The 23,650-nt window shown below is 40.9% G+C and overlaps 1 protein-coding gene across 1 annotated transcript; it reads left to right on the top strand.

Moving 5' to 3' along the window:
- Window positions 1-9,669: 9,669 nt before the first annotated feature.
- Window positions 9,670-22,505, top strand: znf395b (zinc finger protein 395b). Its single transcript, XM_030047022.1, has 10 exons — window positions 9,670-9,959; window positions 11,836-12,016; window positions 13,573-13,712; window positions 14,272-14,384; window positions 16,783-16,982; window positions 17,277-17,377; window positions 17,861-18,152; window positions 19,695-19,790; window positions 20,264-20,382; window positions 21,600-22,505. The coding sequence occupies exons 2-10, from the start codon at window positions 11,885-11,887 to the stop codon at window positions 21,709-21,711; spliced, it is 1,305 nt and encodes a 434-aa protein (XP_029902882.1). The 5' UTR covers window positions 9,670-9,959; window positions 11,836-11,884; the 3' UTR covers window positions 21,712-22,505.
- Window positions 22,506-23,650: the final 1,145 nt, after the last annotated feature.

Here is a 23,650-nt window from a genome sequence, read left to right as displayed (position 1 = left end):
TTTTTTTTTTTTTTTTTTTTTTTAAAGCATTTTTAATAAATCTTAAATGATGATTTGAATAGGAACGGTCCCCAGCCATAGAGTTAGTCAACCCTTTTCGGGCTTGTCTGCACATATAATCCCCTTCTCTACTTCAGGGTTAAAAACAGCCCGTCCATCTTCTCATGTCACCCAAATTCCCTCTACAGATAATAAAAAAAGGTAACAGTTTTTAATCTTTTCCTCAAGAAGAGATTACTTCTCAGCTGCTTGTTTCCTGTGGTAAGTTTTCAATATTATGTTACAAATATCTGAAATTACCCATGGCTTTTCACCGGCTCCTCTTCCTGCTGCTGTGGAAGAGAGGCTATCGATTTCTCTTTGTGCTGCAGAGCTAATATCATACAGATCAAGGGAAGGGAACAAAAGGAAATAACTGAAAGCTATAGATTGGCTCGCTCTTTAGATCTACAAAAGATTAATATGAGACGAGGGGACGGTAAAGTAAAGTAATGGGTGTGTCATCACCAACAGTGAGGTGTGTGTATGATCCTAAAGAGTAAATGCTGGTGTGTATGTGTGTGAGTCGAGGATAATCAATATGCTTCAGCTTTACCCGGCTCTCTCTCTTTCTTGCTAGAAAGCTGTATTGAATTATTGAATAGCAGTTATGTTATTTAAGCACAAAACATGTCGAGTTTCCTGGTTATGTGAATGTGTCAAGAAAGTCTTTTTTTCATTTTTTGGCTTTTCAGGCTTATTTTATGAAAACACATGGATCAATACTTAGCTGAAAGTGTAAGAGCCCTGTTTCACAAGGATAAAAACAGCAAGAAATAATTCAAAACATTTTTTAATCATTCTAAAACAACATGAATGCAGAATTACACAATTGGTTTGCTCCCTTGGCACTGACACACAGGCTAATTTTGCTGAACAAGCAGTCAAATAAAATAGGCTTTAGGGCTGATAGCCTTACCATGCCGCAGTGAGGCTGTGGCTGGCAGCATGGCACAGGACTAACATAGCACACACTGCAATATTACTGAGGAGGAAACACACACACACACACACGCTTATGTGTCATCCACTTTAGCTGCTCTTTTCTTTACTTGCGCACCATGTGTCCCACCTTATGTCTTTTTTTAATGCTCTTCATTTGAACAATGTCACTTTTTATATCCTTTGCTCCAAACTCTAATTGGACCTCAGAGGTATCGTAATAGAAGTGCACTGGTTCTGGTCTGCAGTCAAACCCTGCTCTGTTCTTGAACAATAACATTTTCTTGACTGCCTGTAATACTTTCCTTGTGAGTGTGAGTTCAGTGATTTCAGCCAATCAGCTCTTGGCATAGAGTGCAAGACAGAGGGAGCCAGAGATTTGTATTGCAACAGAAATGTAATGTATTTGAGGGTATCTTTTTCTGTCCTTTAAGTGTTATCTGCCAAGTAGCCAAGGTACAACTGAAAATATAAATCTAGATGAATATAAGGTAGTTGAGTCCCATTGTACCCCGAATAACAGCTCTGTGCTGTATGAAAAATATGTTGGAAAGACAAACTGTGAAAAAGGTGTATTAGTATCATGGCTCTAGAGCACAATAAGCCCAAAACAATACTGGATATTTCAAATATGTAAGAATTGGAGTATGAAATTGCTTTTATTTCATTGAGCATGTTCCTGCAGTCAAATAAATCACTGCTAGGGGGAGGTGTCTGAATATATTTCTTATTGTGTCAGCACAGGTGCTTTCTCTCTCACAGGCACAAAGACCACATTTGATCATATTTGAACTTCAAGGTGGTTTAGCACCTACATGAGAATCTTCAGTCTAATTGAAACATTTAAGAAACAAACAAACAAACAAAAAAAGGTTTTCTTGTTTTAGAGCATTCAGAGACGGTAATGTGTCAGCATTTATCTTTAAAGTGCATACCTACATTCTTGAAAGCCTCAAGCATGTCAGCTATCAAGAAGCTCAGGGGTGGATGTAACTTTATGGTGATAAAAGACAATGGGGCTGTTTATGGGTTGGTGTCGGCACTTCCTTCAGGATAGAATTGAGTCAAACAAACAATGTCCCTCCCTCTGCCTGCTGTGAGACACATAAGGCAGAGGCAGGTGAATGACTGACAGCAGTTGGAGGCAGAAGTGCAGAAGGAGCCGAGCGAGACACAAGGTGAGTTACGAGCACTGAACTGTTCTGATTTTCTTCTTGACAAACAACTTCATTCCAGCTGAAAAGTGTCAGATTCTACAGCAAAAAACAGACTTTATTTTCGAGACATCAACATGGTTTGGAATATTTCACTTACTATAGATCACCCGGTTTGGCCGCTCATGTGTGTCTACACACTCTGTCCCATTTGATTTGAACTCTGTGATAATGTCTGTGCGTTTTTACTGCCCTACATTCCAACCTGACTTTCCTTGTTTTGTGACTGAATATTCATTCATTATTAATAATACTCCTTTGGTGGTGTTTTGCCATTCTTTACAGGGCACGGGGGACAATGGCACCAGTAGGAATGGTTGGCATGTTTGGGGACCTGCGGTCTCTAGTCTGGTCTTCATCCCCCGAAGTGGGCGTCATCTCCTTCTTCATCCTCCTCATCCTCAGCATTGCGCTCATCGCCTTGTGTGCCCAGTGTCGCAGGTGAGGGAAACAGCTGATTTTGGAAAAAAAATGTTGACTTGAGTCTGCTTTTCCTCCACTATACCCTAAAACACATAGGGCTGTTTGTGTCACTGACTAATTGCCACTCACTTAAGAGTTAACACTGTCATGTCACAATGTCATTGAATGGGTGAGTAATGGCAAACTACATTACCACCCCGTACAAGACAAGTTTGGTCCTGTGTAAAGTAGCTGCTCACAATACATCGGCTGATTCACGTTTTTGTCCCTCACTGCTCATGTTTTACCAGCTATTCATCACTTTCATGCAGCGCACAGTGCAGACCTGTCAGACTCGATAGGTGATTTCTGATAATGGGCGTTGCCCTTTTGAGGAGGAGGAAGGACAGAGAAATAACACTTTTAAAGCAGAGGCAGCTGTGCCAAATGGGCTGGGTTAGGATCATTAACCTTCGACAGACTGGTCTACAAATCTGTGTGTGTGTGTGTGTGTGTGTGTGTGTGTGTGTGTGTGTGTGTGTGCATGAATGTGTGTGTGTCATCGGCAACACCCATTTCTGTGGTTGTCATGTCAAACATGCCAGTGACAGTGATAATCAGCAACGAGGGGAGAAACAGGAGCCTTATCTTCTGAAACCAGGTTCTGCACATTCCAGGACTTGTTTGTCACTCAGAGGAATGGCACTGAAACCAGTGACAGATAGGCATCACAGCACTGACAACCCTTCAGTGTATCTACCACACTGTAAGGATTGAGATGATGAACAAAAGAGCTTTTAGAGTCTGCCTGATTTGTGATCGTACCAGTTCAGTGGATTGATGAGTGTTGTCAAAATTACTGATGCTCTCTCGTTTTTTTTTTTTTTTTTTTTTGGTAACACTTTACAATAAGAGTACAAGAATTAACGTTAGTTAACGTTAGTTAATGCCATAATTGTTAATTAACTGTTAGTTAATGATTATTATGGCATTTACTAATGTTAATAATATCTACAATAACCCTTAAATATCATATAAATTAATACCTTAGCATGAACAGCATTAGTACATGATTCTTAGACACATTAGTTAATGGTTAGTTAACTGTTACTTAATGTTTACCTGTTACTCAATGTTTATTATGGCATTAACTAACGTTAATTCTTGTACTCTTATTGTAAAGTGTTACTGTTTTTTTGTTTGTTTGTTTGTTTGTTTGTTTTTTTTAACAAATCATTAATTTCGAGATGGATGTAGGATTCCATAGTGGGGACCAGGGACTGCCTTTACAGGGTAAAGGCAGTCTTACAGGGGTATGATGCAATACAAAAATATATTACAAACAATGTATGAGTGATTACTTGGTTTTAATCTCACCACTTTTAATGTATTTGTCAGTGTTTGACATCTTAGCAATTTTCTAGTTAACACAAACCAAAGTATCTTTTTCATATCCGGGTCAATAGTGCTCAGTCACTTCAAACCAGGGTCTGTGTCTTTTTTTCAAAGATTATTTTTGGCATTTCTGTTTTATTTGACAGTCAAAATAGAGAGAGACAGGAAAGGCGGGGGAGAAAGAGAGAGGATGATGTGCAGCAAACGGCCTGAGGTCAGACTTGAACCCAGGACGCTGCAATCAGGACTCAGTCTTAACAAGTGATACATGCTCTTATCCAGTGAGCTGCCAGGGTGCCTGAGGTCTGGGTCTTAATGAAACTCAACACGGAGGTCCAAAACAGGAAAGAGTTTCAAAATCTCTGCTATGCAACAATATTGTGAACCCTGCAATGTGTTTCACCTTTGCAAAGGAAACCACATGTGTGATAACAGCCAAGGTTTCAATGTGAGGTCTCTCTGCAAGGGATAGTTATAGATATACAAGCACATGATATTGAGTGGCGCTTCAAATGGGCTTGAAACTGTGAGTTCTGTGTCAACCTAACCCTTCCAAATGTCCCTATAAATCTCAACTACAATTAAAGGAATGTGCCGATGTTTTGGGCAAAAATTTGGGCAAAATACCCTTTTTCTGACTTACTCATACTGAGAAAGGATGTTTGATACCATTTTCAGTAAAGTAAGTGAGTAAAGTGATGAGCCTGAAATGAGCTCAGTCATTCAGCTCCAGCTGAGTCCAGACGGGTTAAATAAATAGTTTAAAAAGGTAATGATTATGTCGTAGATGTATAGTCCCCTGACACTCAGCACACATTTAGCTGATATACCATCCCAACAACTAATAATCTCCGTTTTTTTTTTTTTTTTCATTCATTCACAGGAAGGGAGGCAACGCATACGACGTGAGCGCCTCAGCGGTATGAGCACTGACTTTCTATTTTTAATTTTTGGGTGTTTCTTTCTTTCTCTCACCTCTATCACTCTGTCAGTAAAGACTTCACGAAGTTCACAAAACAGCATCTTTAATATCTAAATCTAGCATGTAGTATCTAACACACTTCATTAGCTGCCAGTTAGGAGCCATAAGTGGCTCATTATCACAGCAATCAACAGGAGGATGGTCACCACTGTGATAGCTGTTATATTGGGCTCATTACATCCAAAGTATGGAAACCCACAGGGCAGCAGAAAATAGATTAGGCAATCAATGAGACTGTCTAATTACTTTGAAGTGTTGCGCACAGGGTATTATAAAAAAAAAAAAAAAAAAAAAAAACTATAAGCATATTATGAAGGCATAATGACCATTACCTATAATCGGAATATGATTTAAATCAACCTCCAAAACAAAAATGCTGCATGGCTAATAAGAAATTCAAAACAGGGTTATGACATAATCATGTGGTGTTTCATACTGCAATGTATTAAACCTGCAATTCTCTGATGCTATTACAATACAAAATAGTGAATAATATGGTTTTAATACGCTTGCATGGGATGTTTATCATGCCCTGAGAATGCATTGTGAGCACAGTGTTTGCTGCTTCATTTTATGTGGAAATAAACGGCAGGGTGTTTCAAAGCAGCAGGAACTCCGGTGTTTTGGACAGGTTCACTTGATGAAGTCTGTCACAGTGAGAGGATGCTCTGGTGTTTGATATTAGGGGGCATTTTGATATTAGCAAAATAAAATAACTTTAAGTCACAATTTGCAACATTTTTGATACACACAGAACCACAACTCTTTGAAAAAACAATTTCAGGAAAGGAAACAGAGGGATTTAGGCACAGAAATATATGTTTTGTGTAATATAGCCTATTCATGTAAAAAGCTGCATTTTACATGTTTAAGTCCACTGTCTCACTTTGATCTCATTTGCATATGCATGCAAGTGGTTAGGGTTAGTTAGCAAGTTTGAACTTGGGCACACACACCCAAAGACAGACTCCCACATGCAGGCACGTGTATATACAGTTGGCCATTGCATGGATGCATGCACATACACACTGACATATGCCTGCACTTGCACTGTATTTCTATCTGTCCTTTCTTTCTGCACGGCAGCATGATGGACCAGGAGGAGTCAGTGCGAACGATAGCACCACCAAAGGAGCTAATGGTAGGTTCTCTGCTCATGAAAGCATGTTCAGTGTCCCAAAATGAGAAACAATTTTCATTCCAGTGTCTATGTTTCATGCATTTCCTATGTGGATTTCCAGACCCAAACTACACACAATGGAGGGACCACAGAAGCATGCGTGCCAGCACACTGGAGAGCTCTATTGGGTCAGACAAATAACCAGCCGGTTCCTGTCCTGAAATTCATCCTGCAGACATGTAATAAACCGAAAAGCACACAAGGGCTCCCATTTTCCAAGGAGAGAAGCAAGAAGAAGACAAATCATCCTTAATATCCCATAACACAGAACCCCGGTTTTCAACAGTTAACACTGAATCAAATGGACAGATGGAGGGGAGACAGAGGAAGGATAGAGGTGAATGTCAGCGTCGTCTTCTGTGGTTGAAGCCATCACGCCGTCAACATCTCGTCTTTATCAAGTCCAGCTTTCACCTACCTGGATACAGAACTTCTTTTGGAAATCCTCTCTCCATTCATAAATTCTGAACTCATCTGACAAGCACTGTTCATCTATAGACCACCTGTTTGTCTGACTATGCCACAGACTCCACTAGGCATCTATTTGACAGTTTGGGCACACTGATGGAGGTTTTGGCCGTTCTCCTTCTTTCTTTACCCACAGAGGAACAGTCCTGACGATATACAGCAAAATCAGCAGTGTTGGTTGACAGAAATTAACAGTAGAAATTAACAGTTATTAACACTGAAAATTTCACTGAGTCACGTGGATTTGATGCAATCTCAAACATCAGCAGTGATATACACAGCAAATTTTCCAGTGTTCATTAAAGTTAATTTGCTACATGGAGGTAAAAAGTGTGCCTACTGCACCGCAGCAGCTTTTCAAAACAATCAAAGTGGAGAATTTTGGTGAAAAAACAGCCTAGTGTTGATTTTTAACACTGATGATTTGGCCACCAAGCCAGTGTATTTCCCAGTGCATGCTCACTCCAGGATGCAGGCTAATGAAAACATTAAAATGATTGATGTCCATATATGTCAATTTTAAATACCCCGGGTGCATATAAATTACTAGATAAAGAACATAAAAAATATTGCATGCATTTACATAAGTTACACATATATGTTTAACATATATGGGCTGCACATATATCACCTTATCCAAAGGTGGTACATATTTTTGGTTCATTTATGACTATATATGTAACATATGTGACAACATTTCTCTGTTATAGGGGTGATTTCTGTATGGGCATAACTAAGGAAACACTACTTTACAGTTTGTTGAGTTGGACGTCAGTAAAGGGAGAGGTCTAACTTCTAAAAATGTGAAGGGATAAATGGTGTGTCATTATTTGCTGGGTAATATGAAGTGGCAGGAGAGTTAATCTCATTATTGATAGACACAGATCCCCCAGCTTCCACTGTCAACACTGCTGAATGAAACTATGGAGAATGCAGACGGAAATCAGCCCTGTTTATGTACTGTACGTGATGACACTGGTAAATTGTGACAAGGAAGATAATCACAAGAGGGGAATTTCCGAAACCTTTGGTGCAACTTTCACTATCAACAAAGGGAGTATGTTTTACTTTTGCATTTATTCTTTTGTGTTCCTTTCCTCACTCTGATTTTGCAGTGTTTTTTGCCCCAAGGGTCAGAGACCACTTTCTTTTGTAAACAAGTTTAAGTTTCACGTTAATTCTCCCATGAGATTGTCAAAAACTTGTTTGTAATACAAACCAAAAGATGATTGAAACGCTCCACTTTGTCTTTCTCTTCCTGGATGATTTTGTAGACAGTGGGAGCGGCACCTTGACTCTCCTGAAAATCAAAGTGAATGAACAGTCACAAGACACCACAGCAGGGTGGAGACGCCATTCTTGTAATGCCATGCATTGCCCTATTGATTCTCTTGACTGTCCAAATAAAACACACCCACACAAGGCAACGCTGATCTCAACAATCCTCATTCACTTGCCACTGTATTTACTGAAGTACCATGTACCCGAGGCCATAATTTTCAAATAAATAGCCATTATCGGGAGCAATTTTTGCATTTCAATGGTTCCTTGTCAGCTTTTTTGGGGGGGGGGCTGCTGCCTAGGCAAAGATCTTGAGATGATGGATAATTTCAGCAGTGATCAACACTGCTTTACCTTCAACAAGCATTTTTCCTAGGAATGCGAGGTTTGTTTTTTTTTTCTCACTTGGAAATGAAACTCCTCCCTGTCACTTTTAGTCCCACTGGGTCCTCGGTGATTCCATCCCACTTGTCAAGGCTCCACCCAGGGTGTAGACAACATCACTTGTCTACATAAATCAAATCATAAACTTATCCAATGATTATCATGTGCACTGGTACCTGACTGCCTGTCTATAATCTACTAAATCTACTCTCTATCTTGTTATCTGCTGCTACATGAAATCATTATCTATTCATTACATTCACTGTGAGCTGTGTAACCAGTTGGGCTGCTATCAATAGGCCAGACAAGGTTACACGCTGTAATTAATGGATCAAAGGGGAAGGGAAGGGATTCCGTCTGGGTTAGGAATCAGATTGAGACTAGGATTGGGTTATTCTCTCTCTCTCTCTCGCTCTCTCCCTTGCTCTCTCTCCCTGTCAGTGTTGGTGCTCAGACCCTAAAATCCCTGCTGACTGGATGTCTGCTGGAGAGGGTGCAGACAGCCGACACTAATCCAGTCTCACATACACACACATAGCTTACACACATGCACACACACACACACACACACACATACACACACATGCCAGTGCGCACATAAGCACACACAAACACAAACGCAAACGCCTGTTTGATCTTCATGCAGGCCTGTATCATGTGATGTTGGGGGTTTGTATATTGTGTGTCATTGTGTCAGCAGTTTTTCAGGTTCGACCCGTATCCGTTTGAGGAAAAATTGTCAGTGGTGCTAAATGGGGCTGTTTGCTGCAACCACAGTCATTTCCTTCTCTATCATGTCTGATTAATGACAACAACAGACTGCACATGCTCTGAACATCCCAAAGAAAAGGTCGCCAAAGGATTCCTATATTTCTATATAGAGATTTCTATTGTGTCTGTGTATTCAGTCATGATTATTCAGTATTCAAAAATGATGTTGTGGTAAAATGTAATGGTATAACATCACTGTAATACTCCCATTACATTTAGCATATAGTACTTTTGCTTTTATCCTCACAAGATTGATTTTACAGGTATTATGAAATTGATATTATATTCTTAGGGGATGTAAGGGTGAAAATGTGCAAAATACATTTTAATCATGCCATAACCACCTCTTGTAATTTCAGTGGCATGCTTTTTTGTGCTGCAACAACACATGAAAAAAAATCTGTCTTCGTTTTTAGTCTGCATCACTTCCTTATTATGAGGACAGACACCACACAGCACCAGCAGCACCACCGCTGATGCTTATGTGGGAGGGATATCAGCTGAGCAAAAATACATAGTGCTCATAGTGTCGTGCTTCTGTGTGTGTGTGAGAGAGAGAGGGACAGAGAGAGAGAGAGAGAGAGAGAGAGAGAGAGAGAGAGAGAGAGAGAGAGAGAGAGAGAGAGAGAGAGAGAGATGCTGCTGTGGGCATAATTCTGCTCTAGTAACCCCTCACCTAGATCATCCATTGTGCACGGCGCGCTGCAGGCTGATATCTTTGCGCTCTGCCCAGCTGTCACCCCCGGCATTGGTCCACCATACAGGCACACGTAGGCGCGTCTCCGACCGACCAACCCCCTTTTTCCCTGGCAGACGGAGCCGGCGAGCGGCGGGACAGCCAGCAAGGCAGCGTCGACCCCGCTGCGCTCCACGGGACGGCCGGAGCTCTGCATCGACCCCGGTGAGTACCCGACAGGGGGATTTAACGCTTTGCTTCACCGGCTGGGTTTTGTGTTGTGGCGGCGGCGTGAAAATGTAGTTTTGCCTCACCAGTGTTTTTGTGTCGTGGAAAGGAGGGGGAGGAGGGCGCTCCTGATCTCAATCTGTGTTGCCGGGCGGAGATCAGAGATGTAGTTACAGAGCTGTAAACTGTGACTTCAAATCAGCGCTTCATAACCATAATTATCAACAAAATCAGCTGTAGTGTCAGGAAAGCGTTAATCTGTGCTTTCCCTAAGTCTGTTTTCACACCAGTGTGGCACATTCAGCACGTATTTTTGTAATAAAATGTCAGTCTATAAATGCGGTAGACTATTAATTCTTCCGCAAATAAAATGGTGGGTCATAACACCACTTTAGGAGGGATGTTTTCACCGTGGAGCTGGACGAGATGGCGTTCGCGTTTTCTGGTAATTTGGCAACCCTGTGGTGAGAGTCCACATTTTCAGCCCCGCTTCAACCCATTAGCGCGCTGTTATTTATTTATTTATTTTTTTATTTTTGTCGCATGTGCGATTTGTTGTCCACCCCTTTGCCGTTTTTTATTTATTTATTTACTTTTACATTGCAACACAGTCGGTTCCGTGCGCGTTCACTCGTCAGACTCCATCCCTCCCGGCCAAACTCGTGTCTGAACACGTTGTCAGAAAGGGGGTGTGTGCCTCGCGAATCCGATTTGAGCCAATGAGCGGCGCCGGGCCGCCCACACTGTGGCACTTGTTTACTACTGGAAGTCGCCGCTGATTGGTGGAAAACTGGAGAAAAGCTGGTTTAATGCTGCATTCAGGTACAAGGAACGGATGGGAAAGACTGGAGTATTACTTGGAAAATTACATTAATGCAGGCTCTAGTGAGTGCTGCTACTGATGAGACAACAATATCTACCGTCAAATGCAGGGAATAATTTGACAAAATAATAGTTATACATGCAAATGCAGCACTTTCCATAAACCAAATAATTTGTCAGTTGTAATTCTTTAATTCAGTGGTTGGACCCAACTATGTGCAAGTGGCTGCTTATTTTTGTGTTTGTGGTTGACACTGCAGTGTATATTTAGGTGCAAAACCTAAACGCCAACAACTCGGTTTCACTTTTTTAGTTCATTTGGGGTTGAGTATGGAAAAAGTTTGTTGGTCAAATTCCTCAGAAAATTCCAGTTGTGCAATATGAAAGTTATGTATGACATTAATCATATCAACTCCAGCCGCCAAATTGTTGCTTTGAACCATTGAGCCACATTGTCCATTATTCTCGTGTGTCCTGAATGCGACATTAGCACTATTACCTCTATGAGCAACATTGCACAATGCATCATAATATGAGATTGTATCTATGAAACATGTTATCAGTCTCATATTTTAGCAGAGTAGACCACAAACCACACCATTTTGAGTCTGTCATTATCTAAATCCTCTGGATTCAGTCAAAATTCCTGTAATAGTTTGCTGTTATTGCTGCATATTCCCTGTGCAGCATGTTGTTGTTCTCCACACTGTCAGGCATAAGGAGGCAAGAAAGAATGAATGCATGATAACTCATTAGTACCCAAAACCTCTAAGATGAAGATATGTATTCATTACATAAATAATAATGATTTCCGTATTGTCATGTTTTATTCCAGGTATTTGCCCAAACTGAAAACAAGTAAACTTTGTATACATTTTACAAGGAAACTGTGTGCATGTCACAACAAAACTGTAACTACCTAAAGGATTTTCACAAAAATATTTAATCAGACTTTCTATTTAGTGCTGAGGACACGCCTTATGTTTTTATTGTGTTGGGCTTTTGGACTGAAACAAATATTTTTAATGGTGTCTTCGATCGTGTTTGGCAGGGAGGCGAGACACTGCGCTGAGCCCCAGTACTGTGTGTGAAGCAGCACCATGGCAGCTATGGGACCTGGGGACAGAGCTGGAATCGGGCCAGACGGGACGGCAGTCTGCCCGTCGGGACCACAGGCCTGCCTCGCTACAACGAGGCAGGACAGCGCCAGGCCTGACATGCAGGGAAATCTGGTAAGTAGACCAAGAGAGAAACAGCAAGCTCAAACCGTCTAAATAATGACACATGCATCCATCCATTAAGTAATTTACTTATTTAGCAAGTTAATATTCAGTTGGTTCGGTCATTCACCTTACAGCCATTGTCTACCCTTTCTTTCATTTGTTCAGAAACCTGCCGATCAGTCCACCACTGAAGAGTTGATATGGTATTATATTGATATATATAGTATTTGTTACCCAGATTGGCTGTGCTTACATGCACAATAAATTCTGTCCTTAACCTGGTTACTCAGTAACCCAGTTTTGGGTTGCCACGTGTAAACATTGTAACTCAATAAGAACAACCTAGTTAAGCTCATCCTCCAATAATGAAAAACCCTCTTAAGATGCCCGGCTTACTCCAGTATTAAATGTTATTGTGGTATATAAACATCTTAGTCCTTTCCCTTTTGCTGGTCTATGTGATTTCAGACTTGCACAACAGCTATTCGTATATTTTGACATCAGCAAAAGACATATCAGCAAGTAGTAGACCCCTGACACTGGATCCTTAGCAAGAAAAAAGGAAAAACTCCCTCACGTTGGATCATCATTTCTTTCCCTTGCATTGGAAGGACCCTGCTGCTTGGTCAAAGACTGGCAGCCACACACTTTTTGACCGGCAGACTGGCCAGTCCGTGGGTGGGACACCACAGATGGACAGGAGTATTCTGTTAGCCTGTTTATTCACGGTAACAAGGAGACTAAATCGCAGGGTATCAAAGGTGCATGTAAACAGCTTAACCCAAATAAGACCTTAACCAGAATTTGGCCAACAGCCAGGTCGCTCCATGCATGTAAACATAGCCGCTGATTTACTCCACCCTTTACTGGTCGACTAGAAGTACAATGCACTTTCTATGTGCATTTAAGAAAGGCACAAAACCCACTGCTGTTCCAGTGGAGCTCCTCAATGGCCAACAGTACAAAACTGCTTCCCACTCTGTAAATACAAATGTTGCACATGACTTTTTCATTTTTCCAGGCATTTCTTCATATCATAACACTCAGACAAAATTTACATTTCCTTTTATGTCAGAATTACGTTACATTTACTGCTGGGAAAACATTTAGTGATTAGATTGCAACATTTCATTACGGTGCATTTGAATTCCAACCAATGAAATCAACACATATGAAGAAAAACACATTTGATGCAACAAGACAAAAGCACAGTATTTGTGACAGCTCAAGATTAATCCATTTCAAAGTGGATTGTTTCACCAAAACCCAGTAATGTAATGAGTTTCACTGCCTTTGCCTCCTCATGGTTGTTATTGTCTAAGCACTTTCATGCAATCCTTCATGACCCACTCCAACTCTCAACCAGAAAATCCGCTTGAATTATGGAAGCAAGACACCATCGAAATGCCATGTCTTTGTGACTTTTAATAAGTATTTACTACCTGTCTATATATATATATATATATATATATATATATATATATATATATATATATATATATATATATATATATATGTGTGTGTGTAGCAGAACGCTTATTTTTGCCTGCTGTTTCGGTCCAAAGATGTATATGCAGTGCTGTGGTCAGGGAGAGAAAACGGTCATGGGAAGTGGGCGTCACAAGAGCCTGGCTGCTCCCCTGCAGACCGTCGCCCCCACTATCCCCCTCTGCAACGTGTCAGCCACTGCAGAGGCACCATACAGGTGAGGGATACTGTATATAGACCCAAATCAATGCATGCCTGCTCTCTGAGGGTTGTTGAAAGTCACTCTGTTATTCTCTAACTGAAGTAGAAGTAGATGCTGCAGGTTGAGGCAGAGTGGGCATACCAAACAAGTAAATGAAAGCACTTCATCGCAAAATAAGATATGGAATGCACATCACAGACTGAGGATAGGTAAAAGTGTATTAGTGTCCAAAGGTGGATTGTTACTTGCTTTTACTTTAAATCATGATGGTCAGAGCACAATATCAGCATTGTCTTTGCATTCCCAAGCCACATTAGTAGTAGAGCAGGTTTTTATTTTCCCTAAGGGGCGATTCATTTACAGTATACAGCATCATAAGACATATAAGTAGTGCAATATCTTTAGCCAAGATGCATGAGCTCGCATTAAGTCCAATACACAACAGTTAACAATATATATAATAACTGTGTCTCTCAAAATCAAGTCTAAATGTATTTGTTTTAAACCTGATGAGCAAGTGTCTATGCTCAGACTTAAGCAGTGGAAATTAACTTGCAGCATGCCGCTCCTCTAGTTTCCGCAGCCCAGAGTCAGTGGAGATGGATGAGATCATGGCAGCCATGGTCCTGACCAGCCTGTCCTGCAGCCCCGTGGTTCAGAGTCCTCCGCAGGCAGACCCTGGACCAGGTCTGTGCCCCACATCACTGTCACACAGCAGGACCACTGCTCATGCCAGTTTCACACAGGGCTGGGACGATATGCTTGTGTCACGATTTGATACTATCACAATACTTGGGTCCTGGTTTGATATATATTGCGATTCATAATGTAAGTAGTGCGATTCTACAAGTGATGTGATTCAATATTACTATTTGTTGTGATTTTTGTTTGCCTTTTTAACACTGGACTAGATCATGGAAAAAGGCTGAATCACACATTTCTAGAGACTGTATATCATGAGTCAAATCTCCCAAAACCATGCAAATCAAGCATTTAAGCATCTAAGCAGTAGAGCATTGCAATTCTACAAGTATTGAATTTTGATGTAACGATTTATTGTGATTTGTGTTTTTTTTTTTATTTTATTTTTTTTTTTTTTTATATCGATTCAGGAGCCAAAAACTGATTGGCAAATTGTAAAAAGAAGAATTGCAATACTTAAGTGAATCAATTTTACCCACCCCTATTTTCACTAAGTATGAGGGCATCACTGCTGCAAGAGCAATGTAGCAAATGTAGAAATAGCACTTCAAAGTAAATATTACAAATAAGTATATGCTGAAATATGGTAGAAACACACGTTGGGCCCAAGAAGGCATAAAGGAAAAGCCAAAAACACCCCTGCCAGCCTTAGAAAAATGACAGGGCATTACAGTGTGGTCCAGTAGTCAGATAATAAAATGCAGTACAACATAATGTTTTGGATGGTCTTGTTAGCCATATGTAGCTATCACACAACTTTATCATTATCACAAATACTTAATTTCACTGTAGATCCACAATTCTGCTTATTTCAAGCAGAAGTGTGCAGAGAGTCCTGCAGTACTATGCATGATAAATGAAGAGAGGGGGACCTGCTGTAGCAGTTACTACTGTAATCAGTCAAACCATATGATCTTTTTTTATTATATATGGTCAGAAGTTCTTATTGCTGGGTCAACACATAAATCATATACTGAATTTATATACTGATATATTCTCCAGTACTTTATTTCAGTTAGTGTTGCTCTACTCTCATACATTCATCAAAAACCTGGCATGTGTATAATCTTGGTGGAGGTCTGTTTTTCCTCTGCAAAAAGTAAGCGAAGTATCCTCCAGTTAAAAATAGACCAGTTTGTGTTTTTCAACTTTGGCAAAGCAAACAAGAAAACCACAATGAAAAGGGAGTAGAGTACAAGAGGGAGTGTGAGATCTAAGTGAGGCTGAAACGATGGTAAAGGTAAATGATGGCGCCATCTCAAAAAAAGATGCTCATCACAACCTTGGCAACCGTCTGGGGCACCTGCTGTTCTTCCTCAGGATGGCAGACGCAGAACCAGCAGAGAGCGATGCCAAACGCCCCGAGTCTATTATCTATTTAAATCACACAGGAGGTCTGAGATACCTACACCCCAAGGTGTATTTCACAGAATTTTTACTCAGTTATTGAAGGTTTGCTCCAGCAGCACCACCTCACTGATGACTTGCAAGTTTTCTTTTGCCATCGCTCATGATAGAGTTCATAAATGATCACTAATAGGCATGGAGGCCACACTCACTGCAGGTTAGTCATTTTACATCCAGCAGCAAGTGAATTTAGTTTTGTTTTCCAGCATTATTTTATTTTATTTTATTTTATTTTATTTTAATTCATTCATTCATTCGGGTTAGTTTTTTAAAGTTTAGTTCTATTTTATTTATTTTTTGTTTGTTTGTCTTTAATTGCATTTCTCAGCTACTGGCAAGTAATAACACCGATGCCAGATAAAATTAGATTCTATTAAAAATTATATTGAACCTAATAAACAAGAAATGCCCAGAGATAGTTGAGATACATGAGAAGTTGAGTTGTCAGCATTTGTCCCTGCTGGCCTTGAATCAAATTTTGCCAGAGCTGTTTCTTCAGTGTCTTCCTCTCTGCTTTCTAAAATGTCCGACTAAATAAAAAATCCTTAAGGGGGAAAGAATTTCTTTAAAAATGAGAAATAATACAAGAAATAGCTCATATCTGTGTCAGCTAACATCCAAAGCACCACCGTCGGTCTTTGTAAAAAATGGTTTGAAAAGTACTTGATATAAAATTGTGCCTTACATTTAAGGTTTTGAGCTGAATTGTGTCATATGGAGTGACTCTGGCCTAAAACAAGGGCACCTGAAGAATACACCAAATAAACTTTCGCCTTTTCCAATTAAAAAGGGCAAGTTAAAAAAAAAAAGATTCACTGGGGAGAACATGAGGAGAGGAAGGTTTTGAAAAGATGAGTTTTGATCCTGTGGCAGAAGATGTTAAGAGACTTGTTCTGACTGAAGTAAGAACTAATAGTGAGCGGAGAGGAGGCCAGGTCTGGCACGGTGATAATGCTCTTATCTCTCTGTTTTGTAGGTGGCTCGTCAACGCCGGCTGACATGGAGTGCGGTGGCGGTGAGCTTTCCGACAGCGGCAGCAGTGGCTGCTGGAGCTGGGACCACGGCAGCGTGAGCCCCGCCCCCTCGCCGTCCGTCACCGAGGTGGACAGCAGCCCCGACGAAGGCCTGCACATGGAGCTGGAGCAGGGAGAGGAGCTCAGTGCCAAAAAGCCAAAGGTAGCCTAAGTAGCTGTGTGGTAATTGACTTTTTTGTTTGTTTATTTGTTTGGGCAGTAGACCAGAGTGTGTCATGGTTCCATCACCTTGCCAAAAAATTAGGAAATGGATTTGGGCACAAATTACCAGCTCAAACTAGGTTCAGTATAATATCTATGAATTTAGCATTGATATTTATTTGTTCACATGGAGTAAAACAGGCTTATTGTTACAGTTATGTTGTATGTAAGACAGTCCTGATTTCTTTCTTTCTTTCTTTCTTTCTTTCTTTCTTTCTTTCTTTCTCTGGTGCAGAGCTCTTTCCGAGGTGTGTACAAGTGTCTGTGGCCCAGCTGTGGCAAAGTGCTCACGTCTTCTGTTGGAATGAAAAGGCACGTCCGGGTACTGCACCTTGGGTGAGTTAGACACTTGCAGATTTGATTCATATGCAGTTAATAGTGCAAGTGACTGACTTACACTTCTGTGTAAGTCAGGGAATTTGATAAATTCTTTTGGGCAAGGCAGAGATATATGCTATATATACTATACTATACTAATGGGCTGCTTGAGTTGAGTATAACAGTGTATTTTCAGCTTTCCAGTCCACAGCAAGCTCAGCTATACTGGAAACCAGACTGTTTACGCATTTCTTAGCTGGAAAACAACATTAAAAAAACAAGAGGGAATGAAATTTTTAGGTCATGGAGGCACTCTGACTTAGTTATGGAAAGTCATGGAACATTCTACATCAGGACCACAGTGGGAATCCTGTGCTTTCAGCAAAATACACAGCTCCGTCTTTTCCTCATGCTCATTAGTCTCTCTCTCTCCCTCCATTTTTCCATCTCACACACACACACACACACACTCATACACATCTTGTGCTGCTCACACGGCAGTGGGTCAGAGCAGTCCCAGAGAGAGGAGGACTTCTACTACACCAAGATCTCCTGTGAGACTGTGGATGCTGCCTCTGCTCCAGCTCCTTCCCAGCATGCCCCGGGCCAGGCCTCGTCCCCTCATCTCTGCTGGGCCTCCTGTGGTTCTCCTCCAGCGTTGGGGCATCAGATCCCCTCGGCGTCTAGGCCCAGGTCCAATTCCAGCTCTGGGCCGGGACCAGGCAGGCCCAGCCCGCTCAGCCAGTCGGCCCCCAGCAGCTTCTGGCAGATCCATTCAGAGCATCTCTATCAGGTGGGCACAACAGGGCCGACTGCAGCGTTTCATATCAGTCGTGACCTGAGTTTACCCTGTAGCACTGAGCCTGAGAGTGAGCTGTTGGCTTCATGTAAACACTGTATTATTTAGGCTTATACTGTACACTGGTTTGCTAGCTAGGTCAACTTTCAAGTGTCCAGTTAGGATTTTTTCTCCTTTATTAAATGCTAAGGAGCAATTTCGGGACCAAACAGTGGTATCAAAGCCCTCTCATGGTTGATAGAAAGAAAAGCTGAATATTTTAAGCTGAATTTTTTTTTGTTGGACTGGGCCATTTTAAACATACCGGAGGTCTTTTCACAGGGTGACCCATTAGAAACTCATCTTCAACTCATTGGTTTTGACCAAGTAATGCTGTGTTTTTTGGCCGCTGGGAAACGAGGCCCTATACATCACAGTGTCAGTCAGTCAGCAGTCGGGTCCAGAGGGGCATATCTCAAAATCTATTTGGTGGGTCGCCATGAAATTTGGCTCCAACATTCATGTTGCCTAGAGCATGAAGCCTGGCAATTTTGATGACCCTGTGGCTTTCCCTCTTGTGCCACCAGCTGGCCAAATTGTCCGTCCCGTAACTAAAGAACCATAGTAGAGAGTCGTGGAACTGCGTCCTTTGGAGGGTTTCCCATGCAATATTTATAGGACAGGAATTTGGGAAGTCCCTGAACCATAGTTTGGGCCCTATAATAAGAGTACTGTAACAAGACAGTAAATGCTAGAGAAAAAATTATTTCAGAAAGGTTTGTTTTTGGGTGTGTTGAGTCCATTTGAAGTGGTCCCAAGTTGACAGGACCTTGGGAAACCCCTCAAAGTAGTTTGGACCCCATACCAAGTGCCATAACTTAAGAGCGGTAATGACTATGGATGTGGAACCAAGTCCTGTAGTGGGACGTGAGTAGTCTGGGGGCACTGAGTCGAGTTAAAGTGGTTTGAAGTCAGGATGTCAGCAAGTCCACGAAAGGCTGAGGAGGCCAAAGACCTCCTGTAGCAGCCCCCCACAGGAGCTAGAATACAGCGCACGCAGCAGGAAGAGTGGAAATATGAGGAGCAATAGTAGCAAAACCAGATTAATTGGTTGTAACAATGTTATGAAAAACATTTGCAAAAATACAGTTCACAACTGGTGAAAATAAGTGAAATGAAGCAGATGGGAACCATGTCATGCTGGAGAACAAAAAAGTTTTATTTGCTGATATTTGTGTAGAGGTAATCAGTATATTAATAGTGGTAAATAGAACTATAACTAGTAACAGTAGCTGTAACCTTTAATAGCAATAGTGTCTTAATGGTAATAACAGCAGTAATGGTAGTTTAAGCAGGTGTAATAATAATAATAATGATGATAATAATAATAATAACAGCACTATTGGTTGCTATAGTGACAATTTTAGTAACAGCAGATATGGTGGTAAACAACCCGGAAGTCTGCACACCTCCCTGGGTTGGCCGGCTGCCTTAACAGGAATTCACTTGTTTTAAGATTTGATCCTATATCCTCTCCTCTCCCGCTGCTCCTTCCAGGCATGCAGCCCCGTCCAGGTGTCCTTGGCCTCCCAGAACCCCGGCTCTCAGGGTTGGACCCCCTCCGTCTCTGTCTCTGGCCACAACAGCACTCCAGTGGGTCTTCTGTCCATTTCCATGTCTATATGTGTATCTGCTTGTCTGGCTTTTGAGCTTTTCCTCTCTCTCACACAGTAACTTAGAAGCATCAAAATAAAGAGGATGGCTAGGGAATAGAGCATGACAACATGATTTTTTCGAGCTTTAGTCCTGAATTTCTTTACGTTTTCATGCATCAAACAGTGCTGAAATGATGAGATGAATTTTCTTGCCAGTATTATTCACTTTATCAGTAATAATCACTGTAGCAGGGCAGATCTCTGTAACATTCTATAGATGTGATGGAATACAGTCTTGATTTTCCAGGCTGTGGCTGTTAAACCAGCATGTCTGTCATTTAAAAATGTCCAAACCATCTGTCAGTGTCTGTTTCCCAACTTCGTCACCATACGTGACTGCTGATGTGCATAGAAATAGCCATTCTATGAATTTTTAATTGTCTGTGGTTCCCTGTCTGCCCGCCCCATCAGATGGTGAAGCCCCGCTGCCGGTCTGTCAGCGTCGGGGAGCAGTGGCTCCAGCAGAACAGCGCCTCCAACAGGCTGCAGGCCATGAGTGTGTCACCCTCCCGCAGTCACTGCTCCTTTAGGTGAGGCCTCATTCACCTGGCTGAAGTCTTTAAATTGCTTAAAATGGTTTTTGATGCATTTGATGCATTTCACACATTTTCACTACACATAAAATCAAAGTCCACCAGAATGATCACAATGAATTAGATATGAGTGCAAATGTGCTACAGTGTCCAGGGCTAAGACAAGGTTCCCCAGAATCCCTGAAATTTCCTGAAAGTCTCTAGATTTGAAAGAAATATATAGTTCAAAGTTTTTGAAAATGGATTTCTTTTCTTTTTTTAAAAAAAATTTAAATATAGCAATAAAATTCATCAGTGTGCTTCAGCTCTCTGGACATCTCTCCATCCTTCGCTCAGCACTTCACTTCCCAGGGACAAAACCTCTTAAACTTTAATTTTGACAAATGTCATGTTTGCTCCTAAACTTGCCAGCGATGACTTCTTGAATTCCATAAGAAGACCTCAGGACTTCAGTCTTATGTTTTAGAGTTTATGTAATTGTGTTTTATTTCTTACACATTGAATCTTCCTAGTCATTTGTTATTAACTTTATGTTAAGCAGCTTGCTAGTCCTGCAGGAATGAATACTGAGTGAAACTTGTAGACTGATGAGGTAAATATGCAGGTTAAAGCCATTGTGGCTTCTTGCTTTCCCTTTTTAGTTCTTTCTTTTTTTGAAATATTGACAAGCACATAATCCAGATGATGTAGTAATATTTCCTGTTTTCTTTAACAGCAAACAGCAACCCCTCCCTCCCTTCCTACCCAACCTTGGTGCACACACCTGAGTACACACACCCCTTTTGATTCTGTACCAACAACAAACATGGAGATATAAGATGTCCCTAATATTTTGTGCATTTAGTGGAAATAAAGGATATAAAAGATGGTTGATTGGTTGGGTGGTTAAATTTCAAGAGAACATGCCTAATATTCTGTGCATTTAGGACATAGGTTAACTAAACAGTTGACCTTGCTTTCATTCGCTGTCTGTTTCTATATCTGCTTAATGCATCACCTGCTTTGCTGCCAGTCTGCAGTCAGAATTATAATTATCATGTTTAGAGGGCTAGACAAGGAAAAATTAAATTGCTCACATGGTCTCTCTGCTGTTTTATCAGTTTGCTCTCCCTAAATCTCATTTATATGCGGAGAGATTATCATCTTGCTTCAAAAAACATTAAGTGTGTCTGGTAGCTCCTACGTGTCATCACCAGGGTCTGTCTCGTCTACAGGAAGGGTCGCGGAGAGGCCAAAAAGTGCCGCAAGGTGTACGGAGTGGAGCGCAAGGACCAGTGGTGCACCGCCTGCCGCTGGAAAAAAGCCTGCCAGCGCTTCCCTGACTGAACAGCTGCCTGATGGAGAGAGAGAGAGAGTGTGAGTGTGAGACAGTGATGGACGGATGACTGATGAGAGAGACTTTATCAAAAAAAAAAAAAAAGGATATACAAGGATAATTGAGGGCTTGAGAGCCATCAAGAACACCCGCTCTTTTACTTTGTGTTTTTTATTTGAAACCTGTTTTGCTTCTTTCCTAGAGGAACAAAAAATCAGTTTTATGTATCTTTGTAACTTGACCCCTGAACTGAAGTCTGCAATGGTGCTAGTTGTTGACTCACTTTGACCATGTGTTGTGCTACAATACTCTCCTTATCTAATCCAAAGGAAATCTTACAACCCCTGTAACCCCACTGTGTTAGACTGCCTCTGTTATTTTTTTCTTCCAGCCGTCTCTTCCAAACACAGTGGCTATGAATATGGTGTACTTCTATATTGTGCGCTTTGAGTTATGTATGAGTATTTTATACCTTTTTTATCGTCTTGTTCTTCCAGCCGTGTGTTGGGCGGAATTTCTGAATTTTTATGTTGTTGTTTTTTTGGCACTTTGTTGGAATATAAATTCACACAAATAAGCTAAATTTGGTTCAACTCAACCAAGTTCCCTCCATGAAAGGATTTCCCTCCTGCCCACGTTTTGGCATCTGACCAGTGTTAATTGTTTTATCTGTAACACGATGGAGTCATGCCTATGGGACTAGCACTAGAAGACTGAGTTTGTAATAGCAATAAAATAAAAATAAAAAAATAATTAAAAAAAAAAAAAACAGAGCAAATATATTGTCAAACACAAATTAAAAAAAGCACTGACAATTTGAGGCTTTTGTGTTCTTTTTCTGCATGACAGTCCACAAGAGAAATAGCAAACTAGTTTATTGTTGTTTTCTCTATACACATTCTTTATGAAGACTTAGAACAATGGCATACGTTTATAAATGTGGTCTGAAATGTACACTGTATTCACAAATTCCATTTTTTTTTTTATTGTATTGGTGTCGAGAGAGAAACATACCAACATACACACATGCACATGCACAGTCAAGCACGCACACGCATACACACACATGCACACACTCTTTGCAATCACACCCGCGCTCTTATGCATACTGTACATCGTTAGATCACTTAATCAAACACTATTAAGATGCAAAACAATGAATGCCATCTGCTAATGAAAAAAAGTCTTGATGGTTAACATAATTTTTTCACCCAAGCAGAACTGATCTGTTCTGTACATAAACAATGAGCAAAACATGCACAGTTGACTCCAGCTCTCCATTGTCAGACATCCAAATACATGAAGTTGATGGTTTTGCAGGATTGGTGTTACCCAGACCTCCTGTCCCATCCTACAGTGCAATTATACACTCCTGATCATTTCCACCATCATGCTCTTGTTCCGCTTTTACCACAGAAACATGAAAGGCTCTGCAAAAAGCCCCAGGTTGAAGTAGAAGTCGAAGATTGTGACGACTGGCTAAAAATTAGTTTATCCACATTGTTGAGTTACGCTTTGGTAATGCTTAAAATTGTTGCTCCCTCATTTCCATAATTGGAGTGTCGCTAGACATTTGGCAAATATAATAAATTACAAGCTGTTGTTCAGAAAATACTAAGTCTGGTAGAAAGAGGGATAATAAGAGGGATATTTTCTCTGCTTTCAATATTCTGACCAAACAGTCTGGCCAGTATATGTTAAGCCAAAGTCAGGTAATTAATTGGCCTGTGGGTAGCAATTAATTCAACTGCATTTGTAAGTCATGTGATTTTCTAATTCCAGTGTAAATGCAAGAAAGGAGAGGTAATCCAAAGCATTACCTAAATTAAAATCACTGAGGATATACTGAGGACTGAGGGAGAATCTTAACCTGTTTTATGAAACTGAACGTTTTTTGTTCAGGTTCATAAAGTCTGTTCCTTAAACACTAGAGGACAGTAGCGTACTGAA

This window comes from Myripristis murdjan, chromosome 24 (assembly GCF_902150065.1).
Source record: "Myripristis murdjan chromosome 24, fMyrMur1.1, whole genome shotgun sequence".
Classification (NCBI taxonomy): domain Eukaryota; kingdom Metazoa; phylum Chordata; class Actinopteri; order Holocentriformes; family Holocentridae; genus Myripristis; species Myripristis murdjan.
This window is presented reverse-complemented; position numbering and strand designations above follow the sequence as displayed.